At 40.7% G+C, this 24923-nt stretch overlaps 1 protein-coding gene across 4 annotated transcripts in view; it reads left to right on the top strand.

Annotated features, from left to right (window-relative positions):
- usp45 (ubiquitin specific peptidase 45) overlaps positions 1 to 24923 on the top strand; it is a 140459-nt gene that overhangs the window by 99923 nt on the left and 15613 nt on the right. For 3 of the 4 annotated variants that reach the window (XM_069887139.1, XM_069887140.1, XM_069887142.1), the window contains exons 10-14: positions 13969 to 14050; positions 14506 to 14597; positions 20122 to 20178; positions 22721 to 23408; positions 24008 to 24105. In XM_069887139.1, coding sequence (XP_069743240.1) covers positions 13969 to 14050; positions 14506 to 14597; positions 20122 to 20178; positions 22721 to 23408; positions 24008 to 24105 — 1017 coding nt within the window. The remainder of the gene's footprint in view (positions 1 to 13968; positions 14051 to 14505; positions 14598 to 20121; positions 20179 to 22720; positions 23409 to 24007; positions 24106 to 24923) is intronic. The other variant, XM_069887143.1, reaches the window with a different exon arrangement.

Below are 24923 nucleotides of genomic sequence, written 5' to 3'. Positions count from 1 at the left end.
ACCTCAGTTTTCTTCAGGCTGACTTCCAGGCCAAACATTTTGGCAGTTTCCGCAAAACAGGACGTCAAGCGCTGAAGAGCTGGCTCTGAATGGGCAACTAAAGTTGCCCATTCAGTTAGTCACATCTATGACTTAAACTACTACTCATCAGAATTTTTCTATATAATGCTGACGATTAAGTTCTATGGTGTAAACAATTGGATATTTACACTAATATTGCCTTTATACCAAAACTAATTTCTGAGTAATTCAGTCTGAATCAATCATATAAACAGTTTGTTCCCAAATCTTAATTTTAATATTTGGGGAAGAAGCACCTTACTTTCAAAAAGTTTCAAAATCTGAGTTAAGATAAATTTATTTTTATAAAATAAAATGCATTGTCTCTATATTTTATGCTAAGCTCTTTTTTAATATTAGCCAAATAATGTAGGGCACAATTGTGCTAAAGACAACTCCAGGAGGTTATTTTCCTTCATTTTTTGGCAGTGAGTTTCCAATAGCAAAAGTGGTTGTCTGGGAAAATGCCAAGAAGACAATTCTTGATTTGATAAGAGAACAATGAAGGGAACTTTGTGTAGTTCTCGACTCCTCTTTATTTGCCAATTTACAGATATTCTGCAGAAACCTTCAAGCAGATCTTCTGCCTTCAGTTTTAGTATAGAAGTAGCATAGGAAACTTTAATACATATGATGAATATGAGAAAAATTAGATTTTAAAATATCTTGGCAACATTCTGAAGTCCTTTACAGTATAATATTCATTAAACAATAGAATATATTATAAGGTTATTGCAATTCTAATTCTTTAATATTATAAATTAATGCATCAAAGATGGAGTGGCACCTATAATTGTTTAATGCTGTATGTCATGCCCTGTTGTGCATTTTCAATTTAAACTATAAATTATTTTTGACTGTCATTGTATATTCTTAAGCAGACGAGTGAGGGAGATGGCTAACAGGGCAAAAGCATGATTTTAAGGACTTTAGACAGTGTGACAAAATTAGACTGGCAGGTCTATGAGTCTATTCAAACCACACAGCAGTGACAGTTGTGCCAGTCAGAACCACGGGTACCCGAGTAGCATAGTATTGTCCGTCCTGGGAACACCACAGCTGTTAATCGAGTTATTGTTGTGGAGTGTCACAACCATGTGGTGTCGAGAGAGGGAGCGAGCCTGCAGGGACGTGCCTGCCACCAGAATCCTTTAGCAGGATTACCACCACGAACACTCTTTTGTTCAGGCTGTTTAGAAAACCCCATGAAGGATATGTTGTAATGTGCATGAATTATCCTTGCTAGTGAGCTTAACAAAGCCCTTCAAACTTGATGACTATGTTTGTCTCCTAAGAAACATAGTTTTGGGAGTTGTCTTTTACAGTTGAAACTCAACATTTTTGTGCTGTGTACTTCAATGTCAATATGAGAACATAATTCCAATTAGACTGTGTATTGGAGAAGAGTAAAGGAACTTAAAGATGATGAAGGAAATAAAACCCATCAAGCCCTCCAGAACAATTTTTTCCAATATTATTTGTAAGAGATGATTTAATACAAGGGTTGAGAAGTAATTGAAGCCTGCTGCTAATTAATTAATGGCTTTCACTACTGTCACTACCACCCTGACTATGCAGGATGATGTCTTTGTTTGACCCAAATAAATGGTTCAGTGCACAAAGCTTCACATAAGGGGCTGTTTATAGTCTTAAACCTATTTCAGGGTATTCAGCTGAGCAATTACCAATTGAATAAGAGTGTGACTATATTGTTAGTTATAGGATGGAAGGAAAAAATAGAGAACAGAATTGCTGACCAGGTCTTATATGCAAATGGACACATAATACAAGGAAGGGGCAAACCTCATTTTGACTGTATCCTGCATGAATTTTTATTTAGGAGTATCAATATTTTATATTTGGGCACACATTTCAATTAAAAGTGATTGTAAGACAATTAAGTACTAGAAATCTAGACAGGTTATTTTTTTCTTATAATAAAGGTTCTCGCTGTGATGGATATGAGACCCATGAATCGGAGCATAAGTGGGCAGTTAGATTCCTCAGCCTATAAGAAAATCATCACTGCTCTTCAAACTTAACTCCACTTTCCTGCTTTATTCTTGTATTTCTCATATTATCTAGTATCCAAGAATCTGTTCATCATTGTCTTCTCTACAGTGAGCAATTAAGCAGCCACATCCCTCTGGGGTGAAAAATTCCGAAGATTCACTTCCCTTGAGTGAAAAAGTTCTGCTAATCAGCAACATAAATACTGCATAAAAATTGGTATCATTGTTATGTGATGATGAAATTATTAAATTGCAGAAAGGGAATTAATTGATTTAGCAAATAAACAGATCAGTATAGTGAACTGTAATGATGACATGAAACAGTTAAAATGTGAAGTTATGGAGATGCAAAGAGGTTCCCTGGGAATATTGATATGTGAGCAGGCATTTACATAGCAGATGGAGAATAATGTGGTAAAATTATGTTTTTTGGGGGGAAATGTTGATTTTCAAGGTGATCTGGGGGTCCATGTCAGTAAATTGCTGCAAGTTGAGCTTGGGTCAAGAAGACGACAGATGTCATGATGGTACCTTGATGAAGGACTCAAGTCCCAAACGTTATTTATGTATCTTTATCTTGGCTATTTTAAGTGTTTGACATGCGTTTCTCCAGCATTGTGTTTTTATTTAGGTGCAGAAAGTGTTTGCTTTCTCATCAACACCACATGGTGCTCAGACGTAGAGATCCTGGTGAGCTGTGAACTATGTCTAGTACCTGTCACAGGAATTCACATCAATTATACTGACTGGAGTCTACACAGGTGAACATGAAGCTACACAAATTATTCACCTCCAACAACAACCACCTACCACTTTCTCAGTAGACTTCAGGTGAGAGTTAACCTTTAGGGAATCCTGCACTCAGACTCCCAAGTCCTAGTGGATCCCTGCTTTCTGAATTATCTCCCCATTTATAAAATAATCTATTTTATTCCTACCAAAGTGCATATGATTATACACTTCCCTAAGATGGATTCCATCTGCCCCTTCTTACCTATTCTCCCAATCTGTCCAAATCCCTTTCTTCCTCAACACTACATGCCCCTCCAACTATCTTAGTGTAATCTGCAAGCTTGGCCACAAAGACATCAATTCTGCTATCCAAATCATTTACATGTACGTGAAAAGTATTGGACTCAGCACTGACCCTGGTGGAACATCACTAGTCACCATCAGCCATCCAGAAATGACCCCTTTTATTCCCATTCTTTTACCTTCTGCTATTCAGCTAATCTTATATCTATACCTTTCCCATAATCACCATTAGCTCCTTTCTTGTTTATCAGCCTCATGAGCAGCACATTGTCAAAGGCCTTCTAAAAATCCAAATAAACAACTATAGTGAACTGTGAATTCACTACTGGTGCGATGGCTCCTCCCCTGACTCCACGCCCGCATATCCCAATATAAATCCTGGACCCCCCCCGCCCCGCCAAAACCCCTGTTCAGTCCACAGACCATGTGTGCCATTCTTATTGAATAAAAGCATGTTGTACTCTTTCTGGTCTTGAGTGCTCTCTGTCACGCTACAATTTTATTCAATAAAGAACGGGATGGAAGCGCTGTTGAAGACCGTGATGCTCCTCATCGACCTCTGTCCACAGAGGCCCGGAAGAGTTTGCGTACTGGCTGGAGTACTTCCAAATGTACCCGTCGGCCTCGCAAGAGGTCTACTCAATGGATGAACTCAAGAGGTCGGCACTCCTCTCTCGCATTGGATTTCCAATCAGGGACAGCAGCTGTTGAGAAGCTAAAGGTCTGCTACGAGGCCCAAAAATGTCATCCTAGCAAGGCATCAACTCTCATGATGGAAGCAGCGGCCTGGTGGGTCCATTGAGGACTATGTCCTCATCCTATGAGCTCTCGTGAGGAACTGTAGGTATGCGGACGGCACGGCCCGAGAACGGGAGGATGAGCAGATCCGGGACACTCTGGTCGCTGGGGTGCAGTCCAAATATATTCAGCTGTGGCATACATTCACACACTGCATCGGCTCTGATAGCGGTGGCCTCGGGCGCTAAGGGATGCTTCTTCTGCGGTCGGCAACAGCACCCAAGAACTCAATGTCCAGTTAAAGACTCCATCTGCTCTGGTTGTGGTAAGGGGACACTGATTGAAAGACTGCAGGGCAAGGGGGAGCGCTGAGAGGTCCTGATATCAGGTGCGACACCTGATAGGCCGACTGAGGTGAGTCCGAAACCCATTTCCCTAGCCTCCCAATGCTAGTGTTGTAAGCTATGGCCTTCCTGCAGAGCCCGTGTGGCAAGAGCAGCGATGCAAGAAAACCTAGCGGCCATCCTATCATGTTTTGAAACCAGCACCACCCTCATCTGATGAAGAGGAAGTGTGTGGTCTCCGCCATCTTGCTGGCGTTCAAATTCCACAGCATGTATCATGGTGGAAGGAGGAGGAGGAGGCAGGCCATCTTGCCGTGCTTTGTGTCCCCCAGCATCTTGCCTGCATGAAGATCTAAATGGGGGGAGTGACTCCAGCAAGGGGAATGATGGCATCTCTAGAGTCTTGGAAGCAATGGTGTTGGACCAGGAGTTACCACACCAACTGAAAAAGGTGTGGGTTAACAGGCATAAACTGAAATGCTTAATTGACTCTGACTCAACTGAGAGCTTAATAGATGCAGAGACAGTCCAAAATCTCAATCTCAAAGTGTATTCCGCTAATTATCGTATTTATTTAGCGTCCCATGTGCAGTCTGTAAATATTCAAGAACTTTGTATGGTTCATTTATCTTTACAAGAGGGGGTATTCTATAAGTTCAAACTGTATGCACTTTTTTATTTGCTCTAGTTTTGCTGGGTCTTGACTTCTTGTGTCACTTTCAAAACATGACCCTGGAATATTCTGGTCCTCTCCCTCTCATTACAGTTTGGAGCAGAAGATTTCAAAATTCTGATGCCATTTGCTGTCTCTCCACACTGAATATAGATCCACCTCCTCTGTTTCCCAATCTGAGCACCAATTGTAGACCAATTGCTACAAAAAGCAGGTGCTACAGGACAGAGGACCGGGCACTCATCAAGGCTGAGACGCACCAACTGCTTGATGAGAACATAATAGAGCACGGTACCAGCCCATGGAGAGCACAGGTGGCTGTCGTAAAAGGGGAAGAAAAGTCCAGGCTAGTAATTGACTATAGTCAACTATTAATTTCTCCACAATCCTGGACTCATACCCCCTTCCTTGCATTTCAGACATGATGAACGAAATTGCGCAGTACAAGGGCTATTCGACCATCGACCTTAAAGCTGCTTACCACCAGTTGCCAATCTGTTCCAAGAACCATCCCTACAGTGCTTTTGAGGCCAATGGGAGACTCTTATCAGTTCCGGAGGGTCCCATTTGGTATCATGAATGGGGCCTCAATCTTCCAGAGACAGATAAACCGAATGGTAGACAAACTTAAGTTGAAGGCCACCTTACCATACCTCAGCAATGTTACCATTTGTGGCCACACTCTGGAGGACTATGACGCCAACCTCCAGAATTTTCTCTACACAGCTAAAGCCCGGAACCTCACTTACAACACCAGTAAACATGTGTTCAGGGCTAGAAGCCTAGCCATCTTGGCTACGTGGTGGAGAATGGCATCATTGGCCCTGACCCTGACAGGATGAGCTCCTGATCCCGAGAACCAGGAAGGCTTTGAGGAGGTGCCTGGCTTCTTCTCATATTTTGCCCAATGGGCCCCTCAATATGCTGACAAGGTCCATCCCCTCCTAAAAACCACTTCTTTTCCACTGACAGCCAAAGCTCAAACAGCTTTCAACTACATCAGAAGCCACATTGTAAAGGCCACAATGCACACGGTGAACGAAAATATACCTTTCCAGATGGAAAGTGACACTTCAGACGTATCCCTGGCTGCAACCCTTAATCAGGAGGGTAGGCCGGTTGCATTTTTTTCCAGGACCCTACGAGGCCACGAGCTTCGGAATCCATCAGTGGAGAAAGAGGCACAAGCCATTGTAGTGGCCATCAGGCACTGGAGGAACTACCTGGTGGGTGGGAAATTCACCCTCCTTGTGGACCAGCGATCAGTGGCTTTCATGTTCAACAACACAAAATGAGGCAAAATTAAAAATGACAAAATTACTAGGTGGAGGATCGAACTCTCTACCTACAACTACGACATAGTCTATTAACCTGGTTCCCTCAATGAATCTCCAGGTGCCCAGACCAGAGGAAGCTGCACTTCTGCACACAGTGGCCAGTTACAGTCACTGCACAATGAGTTCTGCCATCCAGGCATCACTCACATGGCTCATTTTGACAAGCCATGCAATTTACCCTACTCGATTAAGGATGTCAGGAAAATGACCAGGTCATGACAGGTCTGTGTGGAATGCAAGCCATACTTCTACCGTCCCAGAAAGGAGCACCTGATAAAGGCATACAGGCCCTTTGAACAGTTCAGTGATGATTTCAAGGGACCCCTCCTCTTCACGAACTCTTACTCATTAAGGAGTACTCTTGTTTCCCGTTCCCCATTCCCTGCCCAGAAACATTCACGCCATCCGTCACTAGGGAACTAGACTCTATTTTCGCCCTTTACATGTATACAGGCAATATCCATAGCAACCAGGGCTCATCATTTATAAGTAAAGTGCTACGCCAGTTTCCGCTGGTGAGAGGCATTGCTTCCAGCAGGAGAACTAGCTATAACCTCCAGGGGAATTGACAGAACGCTTATGGTTTGGAAGGCCGTTAAATTGGCCTTCCGGTCCAAAGGACTTCCAGACTCACACTGGCAGGATGTCCTACCCTTGGCGGTCCACTCTATTAGGTAGCTACTTTGCTCTGTGACCAATGTGACTCCTCATTAGCTGATCTTTTCTTTCAAGAGAAAGTCAATGTCAGGGACAACCCTCCCAGTTTGGCTTACAGGAGCAGGTCCAGTATTGCTCCAAGCCAACCCCACACGTCTACGTGGCATACCTGAATGGCAGGGAGGACACTATCTCGATCAGGGTCCTGGCACCTGCCGGAACTGAGAGTCCACCACCTCAAGGGGGCCAGAACTCTGACCTACTTAGGGTTTCTGGAGAAACATCAAGGGGCTCAGGTTTGCTGTCGCAGGAAGTGGCTCCAGCCACCCCTCAACCAGAGCAAGGTCACCCACACCCCGAGGCCCCAGAACCACAAGAGGGTCAGGGAGCCCAGGGCCAGCCAACACTGCGACGCTCTGCCCACATTTCCAGACCTCCTGACAGGTTGAACTTGTCAATATTGTAATTTTTTTTTGACTATCCGACGTTCTCTGTTTTCACCCGCAGGCTTCATTCAAAAGGAAAGGGTGAATGTAGTGAACTGGGAATTCACTACTGGTGCGATACTCTAAGGGCGAGCTCCTCCCCTTACTCCGCCTCCTGCATATCACGATATAAACCCTGGGCCCCTGCCAAAACCCCAGTTCAGTCCACAGACCATGTGTACCATTCTTATTGAATAAAAGCACTCTGGTCTTGAGTGCTCTCTGTCGTGCTACAACGACATCCATTAATTCTCCTTTGTCTTTCCTGCTTGTTACTTCCTCAAAGTTCCAACAGAATTACCTGAAGAAATACATTCAAGTACCCCACAACTTCATCCTTGATAATGGTCTCTAGAATTTTGCTAATCACTGATGTTAGGCTACTGTCTTTTGCCTTTCTCCCTTCTTAAATAGAGTTGTGGCATTTGCAATTTTCCAGACTTCTGGAACAGTTCCTAACTCTTGTGATTCTTGAACAATCACTACCAACGTGTACATAATCTCTTCAACTACTCTTCAATACTATAGAGCAATGTTGCCTCTTTTTTTCAGTAGTTAGTGTACACAAAAATCTAATGTTGTGCAAATATTTTTCCTGTGACACAAGTATGTGTGCACTGAATGCTTGTGCAAATATAAACTTGAAATTGTTTCAAGTTAATTTTAGCACAGCCATCTGTCATGGCTAATAAAACTGTATTGTCATTCTACAAAGTTACATATCTGGTTACGATTTTACTCTATACTTTGAACTACTTCGTTCAGTTTGTGAATAAGTGAGTCAAATATATTTTTCAATTAAAAACTAAGTAAGCTCTGTCCAGAATTTGAAACAGATCTTCGTAAATGTTACAATGTGAACACTGTCTGCCAAACATGGCTGCAGCTGTACAAACCAGAACAGGAAAGATGAGGTAATGTAAATTAGTGATGTGCAAATGTGGTATTTGAAAAAACTGACTAACTAGTTAATAGAAACAGTTAGCTAAGAGATTGTTTTCAATAAGTTTAATTATAAATTACTACATTATTTTAGGAAATTAACCTTTTGTGTGCACATTAATTTCCTTTGAGCACTTGTTGAAAAACGTGCTCATACACAGCTTCGAAGGAACAGTGCCATAGAGTGTCATCCATCCAGTCCAGGTGACATCCACCTTCAGTCCCTTCAACTACCCAAGCACCTTCTCCTTAGTAATAGTGACTATACTTACTTATAGCCTCTGACTCTCGAATTCCTGGCACGCCACTGGTACCTTCCACAGTGAAGATTGGCACAGAATGCCTATTCCGATCATCCACTATTTCTTTGTTCCCCCTGACCACTTCACAATCAATTTATAGCAGTTTGGTTGCAACTCTTAGCTCTCTTTTACTCTTTATCTGAAAATCTTTTGGCATCTTTTATATTTATTGGCTAGTTTGCCAATATTTCATCTTTTCTCCCCTTAATGCTTATCTAGTTGCCTTCTGTGGGTTTTCAAGGCTACCCAATACTCTGGCTTCCTGTTATTTTATGCAGTACTAAATGTCCTCTCTTTTGCTTTTATTCTCTCTTTGAATGTCCTTGTCGCCTACCTTGAAGAAGGGCTCAGGCCCAAAACACTGCAAGACCTACTGAGTTCCTCCAGCATTTCTGCTTTTACTTTCGCCTTTTAGAACGGTTCTTTTTCTTTGGGATGAAATGATCCTGTGTCTTCCAAATTATTCAAGATTCAATTTATTGTCATGCAATAAAAATAGTGTCATATTACACAAATTGACTTTGTCTGCTGTAAGGCAGACAGATTTGCCATCGGCAGAAATTGCCTGAAGCATCTCACAGTAAGAAAGAGAAGCAAAAGAAAGTCCTCCCAGTCACCAAATGTCCACGAATTTGCCTCCAGCTCTCTCGCAGCCTCCACAGCCACACAGAGCCCAGTCCAAACCATTGGCAACTCGAGCTCCAAATCTGAACCTACGACATCGTTCCAATATCTGGTACCCCTCCAACCAGTCTCGAGCCAATTATCCAGCAGTCCACCACCTGGTGTAATTCCCTTGACTGCAGACTCCAGCAGCCCACAATCTGCATGGGCACTCCCAGAAACTCCTGCCATTTCTACTTTATTACCTTCCCTGTTAGTGTCCCCATCCAATTAAATTTGGCCATGTCCTCTTTTGTGCCACTGTAGTTACCTGAAGTCAACCCTTACTCAACTCTAATACATCCATTTTTAACTTTTCCCTCTCAAACTGCAGAGTGAATTCTATTAAAAACACAATGCTGGAGAAACTCAGCAGGTCAAGCTTAATATAGCAAAGGTAGAAATACATTTCTGACATTTTGGGCTAGAGGTCTTCATCAAGGCCAAAATATTGGTTATGTATTTCTACCGTTGCTATATAAAGGATGCTGCTGGACCTGCTGAGTTTCTCCAGCTTTCTGCTTTTACTTCAACCACAATGTCTGCAAATTTTTGTGTTTTACTTCAGAGTGAAGTCTATCACTGCCTCCTGAGGGTTCCTTTACCTTGAGCTCCCTAATCAAATCCAGTTCATTGCACAGCATTTACCAGATCTTTGGAACTCCCTTAACCAATCTGTATCCCTTTAGAGTTTAAATAAAATTTCTGGTGAAACTCAAGTCATGCAGTGTTTAAGCCTGAAACATTGGTCATGTATGTTTATCTTTGCTACATTACAAAACAAACATACATGACCAATGTTTTGGGCCTGGTCCTTTCATCAAGGTATGAATGAGCAAAAGGATATAAAATGATAGATTGAGGGATGGAGGGTGGGCAGGGGGAGAAACACAGGCCTACAGGCAAGAGGTCAAGAGTGGATATGGGTGGGAGGAAACAAGAGAAGGAAGTTGAATACTAAGTGATGGGGGAGAGGATAACTGAATGGAGAGAGAAGTAGTAGCAAAGCTGGAGGAAAGAAGACAGGATAGAAAGGGAGGGAGACAGGGGAGTGGCCTAACGGAAATCAGAGAAGGCCCAAAATGTTGATTATGTATCGTTATCTTTGCTACATAAAGAACGCAGTGTGACTTGCTGAGTTTCTCCTGCTTTTGTGTCAACTCCAATCACAGTGTCTGCAAATTTTCTTGTTTAACTGTATCCCTTTGGATCCTTTTATGTCCTCCCTTTACTTTGTGTCATCATCAGATTTAGTGACCACCATTGACCATTATACCTCTGCCTTCAACACAATTGTGCCAAATATACTCATCCCCAAAACCTGGCCTCAGCCTCACCATGTCCCTTACCCCACAACAAGATCCATAACTTCCTTTCCGGCAGGCTGCTATCAGTGAGGATTCGTGATGGCACCGCCTCTATGACACTTTTAACAGCAGTGTCCCACTAGCGCAGCATGCTTAGCTCCCCATTTTGCTCACTGTACACCAATGATTGTGAGGCCAATCACTGTTCCAATTCCATCTTTAAATTTGCAGATGAAACCACTGTCGTTGGCCATATCGCAAGCAATGACAAACTGGAATATAGAAGGAAGAAAGAGGAACTAGTGGCTTGGCACCAGGACAATAACCTCTCCCTCAGCATTAGCAAGAATATTGAGCTGGTAATAAACATCCTGGAGAGGGGTGGTTCCCACTCTCATGTCCACATCAACCGTGCTGAGGTAGAGATAGTAGACAGCTTTAAGTTCATTGGAGTAAACACCTCCAGCAACCTGTCCTGGTCCATCCATGTTGATGTGATGGCCAAGAAAGCATACCTGTGCTTCTCCTCAGAAACCTGAGGAAATTTGGCATGTCACCTGAATCCCTCAATAACTCAGCAGATGTGCATTGTAAGTTTCCTGCAGGATGCATCACTGCATGGTATAGGAACTGCTCCATCCAAGATCTCAAGAAACCTCAGAGTTGTTAACACATCTTAGACCATCGTACAATTGCCTCCTCAATTCATTGACTCCATCTACACTTCCTGCTTCCTCGACAAAGCAGCCAACATCTTGAAAAACATCCTATCTTTGCTGCATTCTTTTCATCTTCCTCGTGTCAGGAAGAAGATTCATCAGTGTGAGATCACACAGCACCAGATTTAAGGACAGTTTATCTCCTTCTGTTATCAGGAACTTCACACTTGTGAAATGTTGATTTGCATTTTTCTTATTCACCCCCCCCCCCCCTCTCTGTAACTTTACTGTGCATTTTCTGCTGTACTAAGTATGGATTGACAAGCTGGAATGCTCTCAAAATGATCTCTCGCTGTATCCTGGTACATGTGACAATAAACAAACTTGAAATTTGGTTTCTATCTTTGATCACATAATAATACATTAATAATAGAATATACATGATACACCAGCTTTTATTTGCAGTAGGGCAGGCAAAGAGTCATCGAGCATTGCCTGACACCCGTAATAAGAGGCAGAGAAAGAAACAAAAGAGAGCTCCTTCAGCACTCCTGCACCATACAGACCTCAGTTCAAACCATCAGCAACCCGAGCTCCAGATCCAAACCTCCGATATGATCAGGAAGACCTCCTTTCCCTCAGAACCCTCGAATTCCATTTCTGATACCTGGTTCCCATGAGACAGACTCCAGCAGCCTGCGTGAGTCCTTCAACCACAAGTGGCGAACCGCTTGCAATCTGGTGTATATAGGGTCATTTAAACTTCAGCCACTGAGCCCCTCATTGGTCTGCTGGTGTGGTCACCGTCCTGTATGGTTGACTCCTATGCTTCCCCTTCTGACGGAGTTGGGGTGAGGGGGAAGGGGGTTCTCTCCATTTCTGGTTCTTTTAAATTATTTAATATAATTTATAAAAATTGAGCTCCAGATACTAATCCCTGTGACAAAGTGTAAATTACATTTTGACAACCAGTATCCATTTATGTTTAACATCAAGAATTAGATATCAAGCAGAAAACAAAGAGGGGAAACAAAGATCATTCTCAGGTGGCAGGCTATGACAAGTAGTGGACTGGAGGATGTGCCCTTGAGCCCCAGATATTCACAATCTATGTCAATTATTTGGCTGAGGAAACTAAATATCATATTCCAAGTTTGACATTCTTCCACAGCTACCTAGGATCCAAATATTCAACATCTATTGAGAGTGGAAATTTCTTCTCATCTCATGATCAAAATGGGTGACAAGAAAACTGTGGATAGCCTTGCGTCTTTACATTATGAATAATCTATGAAATTGCAGATTTCCTATTTAATACTTTTTCAATTTGTGCAGTGCTTTCTCATATTTTCATTGTACAGCACAAAATCTAGAATCAAAATATTCAAATTGCTGTTTTTATTTTCTATCTTTTATTGAGTGCTGTGAACTGAGAAGGATCCTGTAGAATAGAAACCTAAAAATGTAGAGCATGTTGAGAAAACTGTACTCTGTGATGTGATAGAACTCTTAACATTTTGTGGGTTGTAATTTTTTAGATTTTGTATTATTTATTATTATTTATTTATTGTCAAAGTCCATACATGACATCACGTACAACCCTGAGATTCTTTCTCCTGCAGGTGAGGCAGAAAAACCACTTATTGGTAGTGTAGAAAAAAAACTGTACACAACATACACATGTAAACAGTTAAAAAAATAAAATAAACAGAGTGTGCAATACAGAGAGGGAAAGTGAAAAAGAGTTCTTACACAAGTCCCTGATTGAGTTTATTGTTTGAGGATTCTGATGGTGGAGGGGTAGCAGCTGTTCCGGAACCTGGTGGTGCGGGTCTTGTGGCACCTATACCTCTTTCCTGATGGCAGCACCAAAAATAGAGCGTGTGCTGGGTGGTTGGGGTGGGGGGGGGGGGTATGGGTGGAGGTGATGATTATTGCTGCTGTCCAATGGCAGCGTTCCCTGTAGATGTTCTTGATAGTGGGGAAGGTTTTGCTTGTGATGACCTGGGCTGCATCCACTACCTTTTGCAGGGCTTTTCACTTACTGGTATTGGTGTCCCTGTACCATACTGTGATACAGCTGATCTGTGGAAATTTGCCAGGGTTTCTGATTTACATAAAACTTCTGCAAACTCCAGAGGAAGTCGGGTCACTGATATGCTCTCTTCACTGTACTGTTAGTATATTATATCCAGGAAAGATCCTCCAAAATAATGACTCCCCAGAACTAAAATTTGCTCACCTTCTCCATTTCTGATCCCCTAATGATCACTGGATCATAGTAAACTTCTGGTTTTCCCTTCCTGAAATCAACAATCAGCTCCTTGGTTTTGGTGACACTCAGTGCGAGGTTGTCGTTGGTTAACCATTCAACCAAGTTTTCAGTCTCCTTCCTGTATACTGACTCATCACCCCTTTTTATACAACCCAGAACTGTTGTACCATCAGCAAATTTGTAGATGGTGTTGTCAGACCGAGCCACGTGGTGAAAGGTGTAAAGTGAGTAGAGCAAGGGGCTTAGAACACAGCCCTGTGGTGTTCCAGTACTGATAGAGATTGTGGAGGAAATGTTCTTACCAATCCTCCTCACTGATGGTGGTCTGGAGATGAGGAAATAGTTTATATTTTCATATGCATTACTTTCAGGTGCCTTTGATAAGATACAAAATAGAATCATTTGGACAATATTATGCTCAGTGTTAACAAGTTATTACCTGTAAAGGATTACACTTGTAATTTTTTTCCTCGATGTAGCGCATACAGAGTGCCATCTTGAAAGCCTTCAACAGCCCAACAGTCAAAACAGCTGATGAAGAAACTAAACAAAAAGTAAAAGGTATGGATTTTATAAAGGTCAAGGGCGCCATCTGGTGTATATGGTGTATAAACTTGACAAGTTCTTTTCAGTTAAAATAAAGCAGAAGCAAACAATGAGAAGCTGGAGGTGGTCAAGCAGCATCCATTGATGGAATTGGTCATTTAACGTTTCAGTCCAAGACACTATTGAAATTTCAAGGGTCATAACTCAAAACTTTTACTGACCATTTCTACTCAGGCTGCTGCCTGATTGTTTGCTCAAGCATTTGCAGTTTTGTGTTTCTCTGAAATAAAACAGAAACCTTTCCTGGGTCAGTTATGTTTTTTTTAAATATATAGTCTTTTGGTATCTGAACAAGTAATGCGAATGAATATATTTTATACAATAAGATTTTTGCGCAAAAAATTCTCGTCAAATTTAAGTTTTCAACTTGAAAAATTAAAATTAACTTTTAAAATATAATTATATTACAGCATATGGAAGAGCAGGTGTGAAGATGAATTTTATCAACCAGATATTTGTTGGAGAATTGATCAGTACCATCATGTGTGAAGAGTGCATGCATGTGAGTAATTATTTAGTTCCATAGTTTCTGTTCTAAAATAATACTATTGTCAGCAGTAGGGCATAGGTAAATATAAAATATGGAAAGAAGAGAATTGTTTTGACAATTCTAAATTTTAAAAACTTGCATGGAAATTTTTCTTGGGTAAAAGTAAATACTTTCACACCATTTTGTTCTTCCCTTAAACATTTTCTGTGGTTCCTCCAAGAAAAGTGCAGAGAACAAAACAAAGGACTCTACATCACCTTTGTTGACCTCACCAAAGCCTTCGACACCGTGAGCAGGAAAGGGCTTTGGCAAATACTAGAGCGCATCGGATGTCCCCCAAAGTTCCTCAACATGATTATCCAACTGCACGAAAACCAACAAGGTCGGGTCAGATACAGCAATGAGCTCTCTGAACCCTTCTCCATTAACAATGGCGTGAAGCAAGGCTGTGTTCTCGCACCAACCCTCTTTTCAATCTTCTTCAGCATGATGCTGAACCAAGCCATGAAAGACCCCAACAATGAAGACGCTGTTTACATCCGGTACCGCACGGATGGCAGTCTCTTCAATCTGAGGCGCCTGCAAGCTCACACCAAGACACAAGAGAAACTTGTCCGTGAACTACTCTTTGCAGATGATGCCGCTTTAGTTGCCCATTCAGAGCCAGCTCTTCAGCGCTTGACGTCCTGCTTTGCGGAAACTGCCAAAATGTTTGGCCTGGAAGTCAGCCTGAAGAAAACTGAGGTCCTCCATCAGCCAGCTCCCCACCATGACTACCAGCCCCCCCACATCTCCATCGGGCACACAAAACTCAAAACGGTCAACCAGTTTACCTATCTCGGCTGCACCATTTCATCAGATGCAAGGATCGACAATGAGATAGACAACAGACTCGCCAAGGCAAATAGCGCCTTTGGAAGACTACACAATAGAGTCTGGAAAAACAACCAACTGAAAAACCTCACAAAGATAAGCGTATACAGAGCAGTTGTCATACCCACACTCCTGTTCGGCTCCGAATCATGGGTCCTCTACCGGCACCACCTACGGCTCCTAGAACGCTTCCACCAGCGTTGTCTCCGCTCCATCCTCAACATCCATTGGAGCGCTCACACCCCTAACGTCGAGGTACTCGAGATGGCAGAGGTCGACAGCATCGAGTCCACGCTGCTGAAGATCCAGCTGCGCTGGATGGGTCACGTCTCCAGAATGGAGGACCATCGCCTTCCCAAGATCGTATTATATGGCGAGCTCTCCACTGGCCACCGTGACAGAGGTGCACCAAAGAAAAGGTACAAGGACTGCCTAAAGAAATCTCTTGGTGCCTGCCACATTGACCACCGCCAGTGGGCTGATAACGCCTCAAACCGTGCATCTTGGCGCCTCACAGTTTGGCGGGCAGCAGCCTCCTTTGAAGAAGACCGCAGAGCCCACCTCACTGACAAAAGGCAAAGGAGGAAAAACCCAACACCCAACCCCAACCAACCAATTTTCCCTTGCAACCGCTGCAATCGTGTCTGCCTGTCCCGCATCGGACTGGTCAGCCACAAACGAGCCTGCAGCTGACGTGGACTTTTTTACCCCCTCCATAAATCTTCGTCCGCGAAGCCAAGCCAAAGAAAAGAAACATTTTCTGTAGTTTGGATGAAGAGCAATATTACTGTGAAAAGAGTTTGGTAGCAAATGGCCCAACAGGTCTAGAACAATATTGGCAAAATGGATTATAACTTACAACTATGAAGCATCTTCAACATAGTAAAATTATATCATGAAATTACCTATAATTATCAAATCAAGTAATTGTTGATGGTAGAAAGTATCATCGTAAGTAGTTAAACAGTTGGAAAACAGTAAGTTATCATAATCTCACCCCCTAACTGTAACAATATATATTAACCATATATAATTTTTTTCTTTAATGCCCTTTAATGTCATTTTAAATTATGACTGAACCATAAATCCTCTATAAACTGATAGCAAACACTAAATTATTAGACAGTAGGCACCATATTAGGGTTAGTCAGATGCCAAACTGTAAAATTCTTGGACTGAAACTAAATCTGCAAAAAACTCTTGATGTTTTTCTCAAAGAACAAGTGACATTTGGATTTAAATCCAGAACATACATTGCAATCTCTTCTCTTCATAATTGGGAGTGTAAAAATATCAACACATGCTACTTGTCCATCTTTTAAATATGTATCGAGTTGAGTCTATTATTTTTGGACAATTTGCTTTGACCTGTGATTCCCTGCTAGTGGAAGGCTTAGCAATTGTAAGTCATACAGAAGTGCTCTTACAAGCTTTTACATATTTAAGGCAGAACTGAACATCAACTGACTCTAAACTGGTCCAGGTAAAACAGACAGATTTGCAAAAAGAAATATTGGAAAAATATTGGATCTTAACCTATGGATTCACTGGATTCACAGAAGAGCTCAGCACCAGAGCACACAGTTTCACTCAGCTCCCAAAATGTTCAAGACTTCAGCATTTAAGAATTTTTATGGAAATTTCAGACCAATGACTTAAGTAATTTTTTACTTAAATATTAATGATTTGAATCTCCTGCCAACAGGTTCAATACCTAAACCCCCTTAAGTAAAACCCTAGGGCATTCTACTCTTCTGTGAAGGACCGAAGCTTGACTAGAATGAGATTGGTCCAATAGGCAAAAAAAATGGAGGAGGGAGGGGGGAATATGTCTGAAGACAGAAGAGGTAGGGGAGTTTCTAAATGAACACATTACTTCACTGTTCACCAGGGAGAAATACCTTGGTGAATGTGAAATCAATGAAGAACAAGCTAATGTGATAGAACAGGTTGAAATTAAAAAAGAGGAAGCGCTGGATCTTCTTAAAATATTCAGATTGTTAAGTCCCCAGGACTCTAGATTGCTACAGGAAGGGAGGGAAAAGATCGCTGGGGCATTAGCAATGATCTTTGCATGCTCCCTGGCGACAGAGGAGATACCAAAAGATCTGAGATGGAAAATATAGTCCTCTTGTTTAAGAAAGATAAGAGAGAGAGTCTGAGGGAGAATAGGCCAGTGAATCTTGCATCAGTGGTGGGCAAACCATTGGAGAGGATTCTTAGGTGTAGGATTTATGAGCATTTAGTAGGAGGATAATCTTCACAGCAATGGCATAGCTTTTGTACGAAGGTCATACTTCGCGAGCCTAATTGGGTGTTTCTAAGAGCTGACAAAAGACATTGGGTAGTGGATGTGGATTTTAGCAAGGCATTTGACAAGATTCTCCATGGTAGGCTCATTCACAATGTTATGAACCATAGTATCCATGGAACTTTGCTTAGATTCAGACTTGGCTTGTCTGCAGAAGGCAGAGGGGGTTTAGTAGATGAAAAATATTCTGCTTGGAGGTCAGTGATTAGTGGAGTTCTGTAGGGAACTTTTTAGGGATCCCCACTCTTGGTGATTTTTATAAATGAATTGGACAAAGATGTGGAGGGGTGTGTCAGTAACTTTGCAGATAACACAAAGATTGGAGGTGATCTGGATAGTGTAGAAGGTTGTCATAGGTTACAACAGGATATACATGGGATACAGGGTTGGTGAAGAAATTGCAGGTGGAGTTCAATGTGATAAGTGGGAACTTGAAGTCAGAGTACGTGACTAATGGCAGGACTCTTAGCAGTATGGAAAATTAGAGTGATCTTGCAGACTAAGTCCATAGATCTCTCAAGGTTGCCACAAAAGTTGAAAGGGTGGTTACAAAGGCGTAGCTTTCTTTAGTCGGGGAATTGAGTTCAAATGCCATGAAGTAATGTTGCAACTCTATAAAATTCTGGTTAGGCCATACTTGGAGTATTGCGTTCAGTTCTGGTTGCCTCATTACAGGAAAGATGTTGATTCTTTGGAGAGTGTGCAGGGGAGATTTACCAGGATGATACCTAGATTGAAGAACATGTCATATGAAACAAGGTTGACAGAGCTCTCCCTACCCCTTCCGCCTTTTCTCTTTGAAGAAAGATGAAGGATAAGAGTTGATAGAAGTCTTAAAAGGCATGGATAGGGTTGATAGCCAGCATCTTCTTGTGCAGAACAACAAGAGGATACCAGTTTGAAAGTGAGTGGAGGAAAGTTTAGGGGAGATGTCCAAGATCTGGCATCAGATGTTTTTTGCTGAGAGAGTGGTGAGTGCCTGGAATGCATTGCTAGAGGTGGTGCTGGAGGCTGGTATAATAGGGACATTTAAAAGACTCTTAGATTGGCACATGCATAGAAGAAAATTAGAAGGTTATAGGTATGAGGTAGGAAAGGATTAAATTGTTGCGGAGTGGGTTTACATAGGTCTGCACTATTTTGTGGGTTGAAGGTCCCATACTGTACTGTAATGTTCTGTGTTGAATCCCCTGCAGCAATCACCAGGTTAACTGACTGCCAAGTACGATCACCAGAATTGCTTTGCCACTGGTTGAACCACGGCCCCAGGCTTGCTGGCTGTAAACTTGCCAGCAGTTGAATGTTCACAAATATTCAACAGCCATTAATTAGACAATTTTAAAACTTACAGAAAAAGTAAGTGTGCATAATAACATCTAAAAACCAAGGCTCGTACCACCAGGTTCAAGAACAGCTACCTCCACCCTCCAACAACAAACTCAATCAGGGACTCATTTGAGGACTCAAACTTGTGCACTTTATTGATTTTTTTCATTTTCTCTGTATTCCACAGTTGGTTTGTTTACATTTGATATTTGTTCACAGTTTTTTTTTGTTTGCATGTAAACGTTGTAGACAGTTTATTTTTGCACTACCAATAAGTAGTCATTCTGCCTCGCCCACAAAAAAATAATCTCAGGGTGGTATGTGTTGTCATGTATGAACTCTGACAATAAATCGTAAATAGAAATATAAAAACACACAAAAACTTGAAAATACAGAAGCGATAAAATACAGTTAAATTAAATGACTTTTTGTTTACCCTTTTCCCTCAGAGCCATCCTTTTTTGTTTCTTCAGTATATTGATGTTGCTTACATTTGTAAAACAAAGCATGGTTAATGTACTGGTTTGCACAACACTAATGCAACACCACCAGTGACTCAAGTTCAAATCTGCTACTGTCTATAAGGAGCTTGTATGCTCTCCCCGTATCTGCACGGGTTTTCCCTGGATGCTCTGGTTTCCTCCCACATTCCAAAGACAGATGGGGTTAATAAGTTAATTGGTCAGGTGGCTTGGAAGGGCCTGTTACCATGTGGCATCTCTAATTTTTTTTTTTAAAAACTGCCTTTAACTCTGGCTAGTATTTGTATAGACTGTCCTCTGAGCTTCTTAGCTGTCCTCAGTCATTGCACTAAAGAAAAGTATATGATTGAAGCTGGGAAGAAAACTTGAAGTTTCTATTTCAGTGGCATGCACAATTTTTATTCTTAAAATAGGACTGATATAATGGCTGCAGCTTAATTTTAAATTTATCTAAACACTTTGTCATTTGAATAATAAGGTGATGTATATTATAAATATACATTTGGTCTGTTACCAAATATTTACAATCTTTTAATTAATTTAGATTTCAACTGTTAAAGAGCCGTTTATCGATCTTTCGCTCCCCATTGTTGAAGAAAGGGTAAGACAACGTTTTTTTAAAATCTTTTGTTTGCAAAATAAATGAACCATTAATCATCCGTAGGCTTTTCGTCTTTGAGTATTATTTGCAGATTTGCACAGTAGCTTCTAACTTTTGGCTTTAGCAGCCTTATCAGCCTTATATGCTGCTTATAGAATAAACCATTGTGTACTACGTAGTCTTCCAATGTAAATGGTGTGTTGTTTATGTATAAAGTATATGTTACCTCTTCTCCAGTAATACATTTTTAGTGCTGAACGATAATCTATTTTGCCTTTATTTTGGTGATACTGCTATTTAATGTACCATCTGTAACATCATAATTGGTCAGGGTTGTTGCATGTAGCACCAAATGAATGATACATGCTCATTATAATGATTTAATTTCCCTTCTTATGCTAAATTCATTTAGTAAGGCAGTTCTTCTTAACCCTTTGGACTCCATGTCCTGGTTTTCAGGGACTACCAACAAGTGCATATACTCTGTGACCCCATTTTCCGGAAATGGTTTTATACCCAATCGCCAACTGGTTAGGACTGACATTCGTACTGTAGCTTCCCCATGGACCCAGTTCAGCGTGCATATTAGGAAAGGTTAAAAATGGCCAGAATCCAAAGGGTTAAAATGCAGGCACCTTGTGCTGATGTTCACGCAACAGAATTGCTCCCTGATAACCTTGGGTGGATATAATCTGCTGAGGCTGTTCCCTACTTCCCTATTTTCTCCCTCTTTGATCAGCTCATTGTACTTTTGGTGACTTATACATCCTCCCCAATGTGCCACATTCCCATGGAAATACTGATAAATTGACTTGAATTGTTTATTGTCACCTGTACCAAGATAAAGTGAGAACTGTGTTCCATGTGGCATCCAGGCAATTTAATCAATCCTTGAGTACAACAGGTAATGCAAAAATGAAACAAAAGTGCAGTGTAGTGTTACAGAGAAAAAGTTCAGTTAAAGACAGTGCAAGGCAGCATCTTTTTTGTAATGAGAAGTCCATTCGGTTGTCTAATAACAGTAAAGAAGAACCTTGAATCTTGTGGTGCATATTTTAAAAGCTCGTATATCTTCTGACTACAGGAAAAGGCTGAAGAGAGTGTGACCAGAGTGGGATGGGTGTTTTAACATGTTGCCTATTTTACCGAGCCAGTGGAAAGTGAAGTCGGAGAGGATGTTGGTGAACCCATGTCAGAGCATAACTCATCAACAACTGGCATACCACTTCATGAGTTTTAGGAACTTTAAATTTCCAAAAAACATTAACCCTGATTCTATGAAAAAGCATCAAGTTAAATTCAACCAGCTGCTAACCTGCAAGTAGTTGATAGTCATTTTGCAAGTCCTTTTAAATATTAGGAGGGGGGAGTTGGGGGAGCTGGGTGGTGGGCAGACAGACAATGCTGCATACCCTCAGCAGGTCAGCTAATTCTGCTTCTAGACTCTTATGTACTTGCTATCAGATGCTGCAGTACAACTTCATTTACTCAGTAATTGTTGTCTGGCAGTTTTAGCAATGAGTTTTTCATAATGATAATGAATTTATTGTCGTACACATTGTACAAAGTACATATGTACAGAAATATTTGCTCGCTACAGCTGAACAGGTACTTTGTGGGGGGGGGGAGAGAAAAACAACTACATTCAAATACTAAATTGAATTAAAAGAGACAATAAATATAACATGTATTATAAATATTCAGTTATTCAAGTGCGAAGAAAGTGATTTATGAAATAATTTAGAGAGGATATACTTTTCCATTGTTTCTTTCTATAGATGCTATCTAATTTACTGTTTTCTAGCAGCCTCATTTTTTTTCAGATATGCGTATTGGCAACATTTTTAGATCTAAATAACTTAGGTTTTTTTTAAATTACAATTCAATATCGCAAAGTTAATGCAAGATATTTAACTAGAGTGGAAACAGGAAATGTTGGAAACACTAGGCAGGTCAGGCAGACAGATCTCTATACCTGACAAAGGGCCCAAGCCTGAAACATTGGTTACCCTTTGCTTCCTATGGATGTTGCTTGACCTGCTGAGTTTCTTGAGCACATTTGTGCATTGCGGACAGACCTTCTCTCAGTATTTCTGCGTTTTCTATATTCAGATCTCAAGCAATGCAGAAGCTTGAGTCTTTTTAGGAGACCCCATCAACATCGATGTAGAAGTAACTTTGGAATGGCTATTTTTGTGTAAAGGCACTTAGATCTGATTAATACCAATTCCTCCATAAATGAGCCAGGTAAAAGCCCTATTAATAGTTGGTTTCAAGTATAAGCTACTCTAACACAGAACACAGAAACAACTCGAAAAATGCAGATGTTGGAACCTTGAGTCGACAAAGAGTAAAGAGATGTGTGATGTGACTGGTTATAATTTATCTTCCTAAAGCAAAAGGATCTCCCAAAAATTTGACTTGTCACCAATTCTGTATAGGTTGGAAGGTACCTTGAATTCTTTCTGTTTAAATCTGGTATATTCTCAGCCTACGATTTGTTACATGCCATGCTAACATTTTTTAAATTTGTGTTTTTTAGCAGAGTTATGTGAACAAAGAAAGGATAAAAGGAATAAAGAAATCAACAGGTGACGAAGAGTGGAGGTGGCAAGCTTCTGCAGAACAAAGCAATGAGTACAATGAGGCAGAGAGTAACCGAACACGTGGTTGCTCCAATCTTGTAGAAAGCAATAGGTTAAGTCAGTCAGAAGGTAGTGATAAAGATGGGAATCAATCAGATAGAAGTAATGTGTCGGATAGAAGCAATGATGCAGACACTGAAGCTTCTGAGCCTGAGAATCTCCCAAAACCAGTAGAGCCCCTGAGTTGCAGCACTGATTCGAGCTCTGGTGTGACAACTGTCAACCATAAACTGTTGAACAGTAATTTAATTCAATTCAAACACACAGACTTTAATGATTCTATTTCCATTGGGATAGGAAAACTCAACCTTGGTAGTATGAAAAAGGAAAATCTAATTATTGATTCTGTTTATGAGGAACAGCCTGACAGCATTTCATTCAGCATTCAAGACACGAAAGAAAAATCTCTCATTTCAGCTTTTCAAACACTGTCCCGGAGCTATAGAGCCAGACCCAAGGAATGTTCTCTCCAGTCTTGTCTTGCCCAGTTCACAGCCATAGATCTTCTCATGGGTAACAACAAACTGTTGTGTGAAAAATGTACCGAGAGAAAACAAAAACAGCACAAGAAGGCACAATCAGCAGGTGTGTAGTGGGTAATGCTGAAAAATTCCATGTTATTTGTAGATGTCAATTGATGAATGAATGTTGTACTCTATTTACCATGAATTGTTGGCTCATGTTCATATACAATGATGCAAACTTGCTAGTTCAATCATATTTTCTAAATATTTCTCTTTTGAGGATCATACTTCTCATCCCATGTTATAGGGGGATATAAAATTATGAGAGGCATAGATAGAGTGGAGATTCACCCCCATTTTCCCAGAACAGCAATGGCCAAGGACAGAAAACATCCATTTAAGATGAGGAAAATGTAGGAGAGACATCAAAGGTAGTTTTTTTTTTTTTTTTTTTTTTTTTTTTTTTTTTTTTTTTTTTAATTACACACAGAGAATGATGGGTGCCTGGAATGCATTGTCAGGGATGATGATGGAGGCTGATACAATAGGGACATTTAAAACATTCTTAAATAGGCACAACGTTGTAAGAAAAATGGAGGTATGAGCTGTGATGGAGGGATGGGTTAGATTGATGTGAGTAGTGGGCAGATGACATGTACTATGCTGTATCGTATTTGTATTAACATTTGTTTTTATTTCAATTACCCTTTCTTTTAATAGAAAAAAAATCAGAACATGTATATACAAATGCTCGGAAACAAATGTTGATCTCGGCTGTCCCACCTATCTTAAATCTTCACCTTAAAAGGTTCCACCAGGTAATTATAGGTAGATGTTATCCGAAGTTTATTTTTATTATTTTCACATTAAATAATTTTTAGTCAACCTTTAATGAAAGAAGTCTGGTTTTAGATCAAAATTTCTCAGACATGGAAGGCTGGGCCCTCGGGGCCTGGTCCACAGGCGACGGAGGAGCTGCCTCTGTTCGCAGGTGAAAATATTGGAAATATTTTTTTTAAATTTCTCAGACATCTCTGTATGTTACTATAGTAAAACTAAACCAAATATTTGTTCATAAATTAGGAGAGATCTGAATATCTTGTGTTATTTTTAATTATTTCAATATATTTCTGACATTACATTTTTATTCAAAGCAATAAAATATAGTGCAGCTATTATAGATTGATGGATTAAAATTAAATTAATTCAACCAACCAAAAAAATCAAATTTTATAGCATGAAAGAAAGCAATTGAATCTATCACTACCATCTATGTTATAACAATGCATTTAATCCTATTCCCCTCTCTTTTGTTCCCCTGAAATAATTATTTTCAAAAAATTGCATCTGCTTGTATGATTCTGCTTCTAATGCTGGTACCTGTATAGTATTCCAAAAACTGTTGTTCTTCTGTTTGAATCTACTTATTCCAAGTCATTCCTTTTTCTCCTATTGATCAATCTATAGTCATTTAAATCTGAGACTTGCACTTAGCATCATTCATCTTTTACCCCTTTCGCTCCATGCCCTACGTTGATCCTCTTTTTAAACAGTTTTATTCTCAATTTATACTTCGACATTTTTGTTTTCAAATCTGACTTTTCCTCTTTTACATTATCTTCTCCAGCCATACCAC

This window comes from Narcine bancroftii, chromosome 6 (genome assembly GCF_036971445.1).
Source record: "Narcine bancroftii isolate sNarBan1 chromosome 6, sNarBan1.hap1, whole genome shotgun sequence".
NCBI classification, from domain to species: domain Eukaryota; kingdom Metazoa; phylum Chordata; class Chondrichthyes; order Torpediniformes; family Narcinidae; genus Narcine; species Narcine bancroftii.
This window is presented reverse-complemented; position numbering and strand designations above follow the sequence as displayed.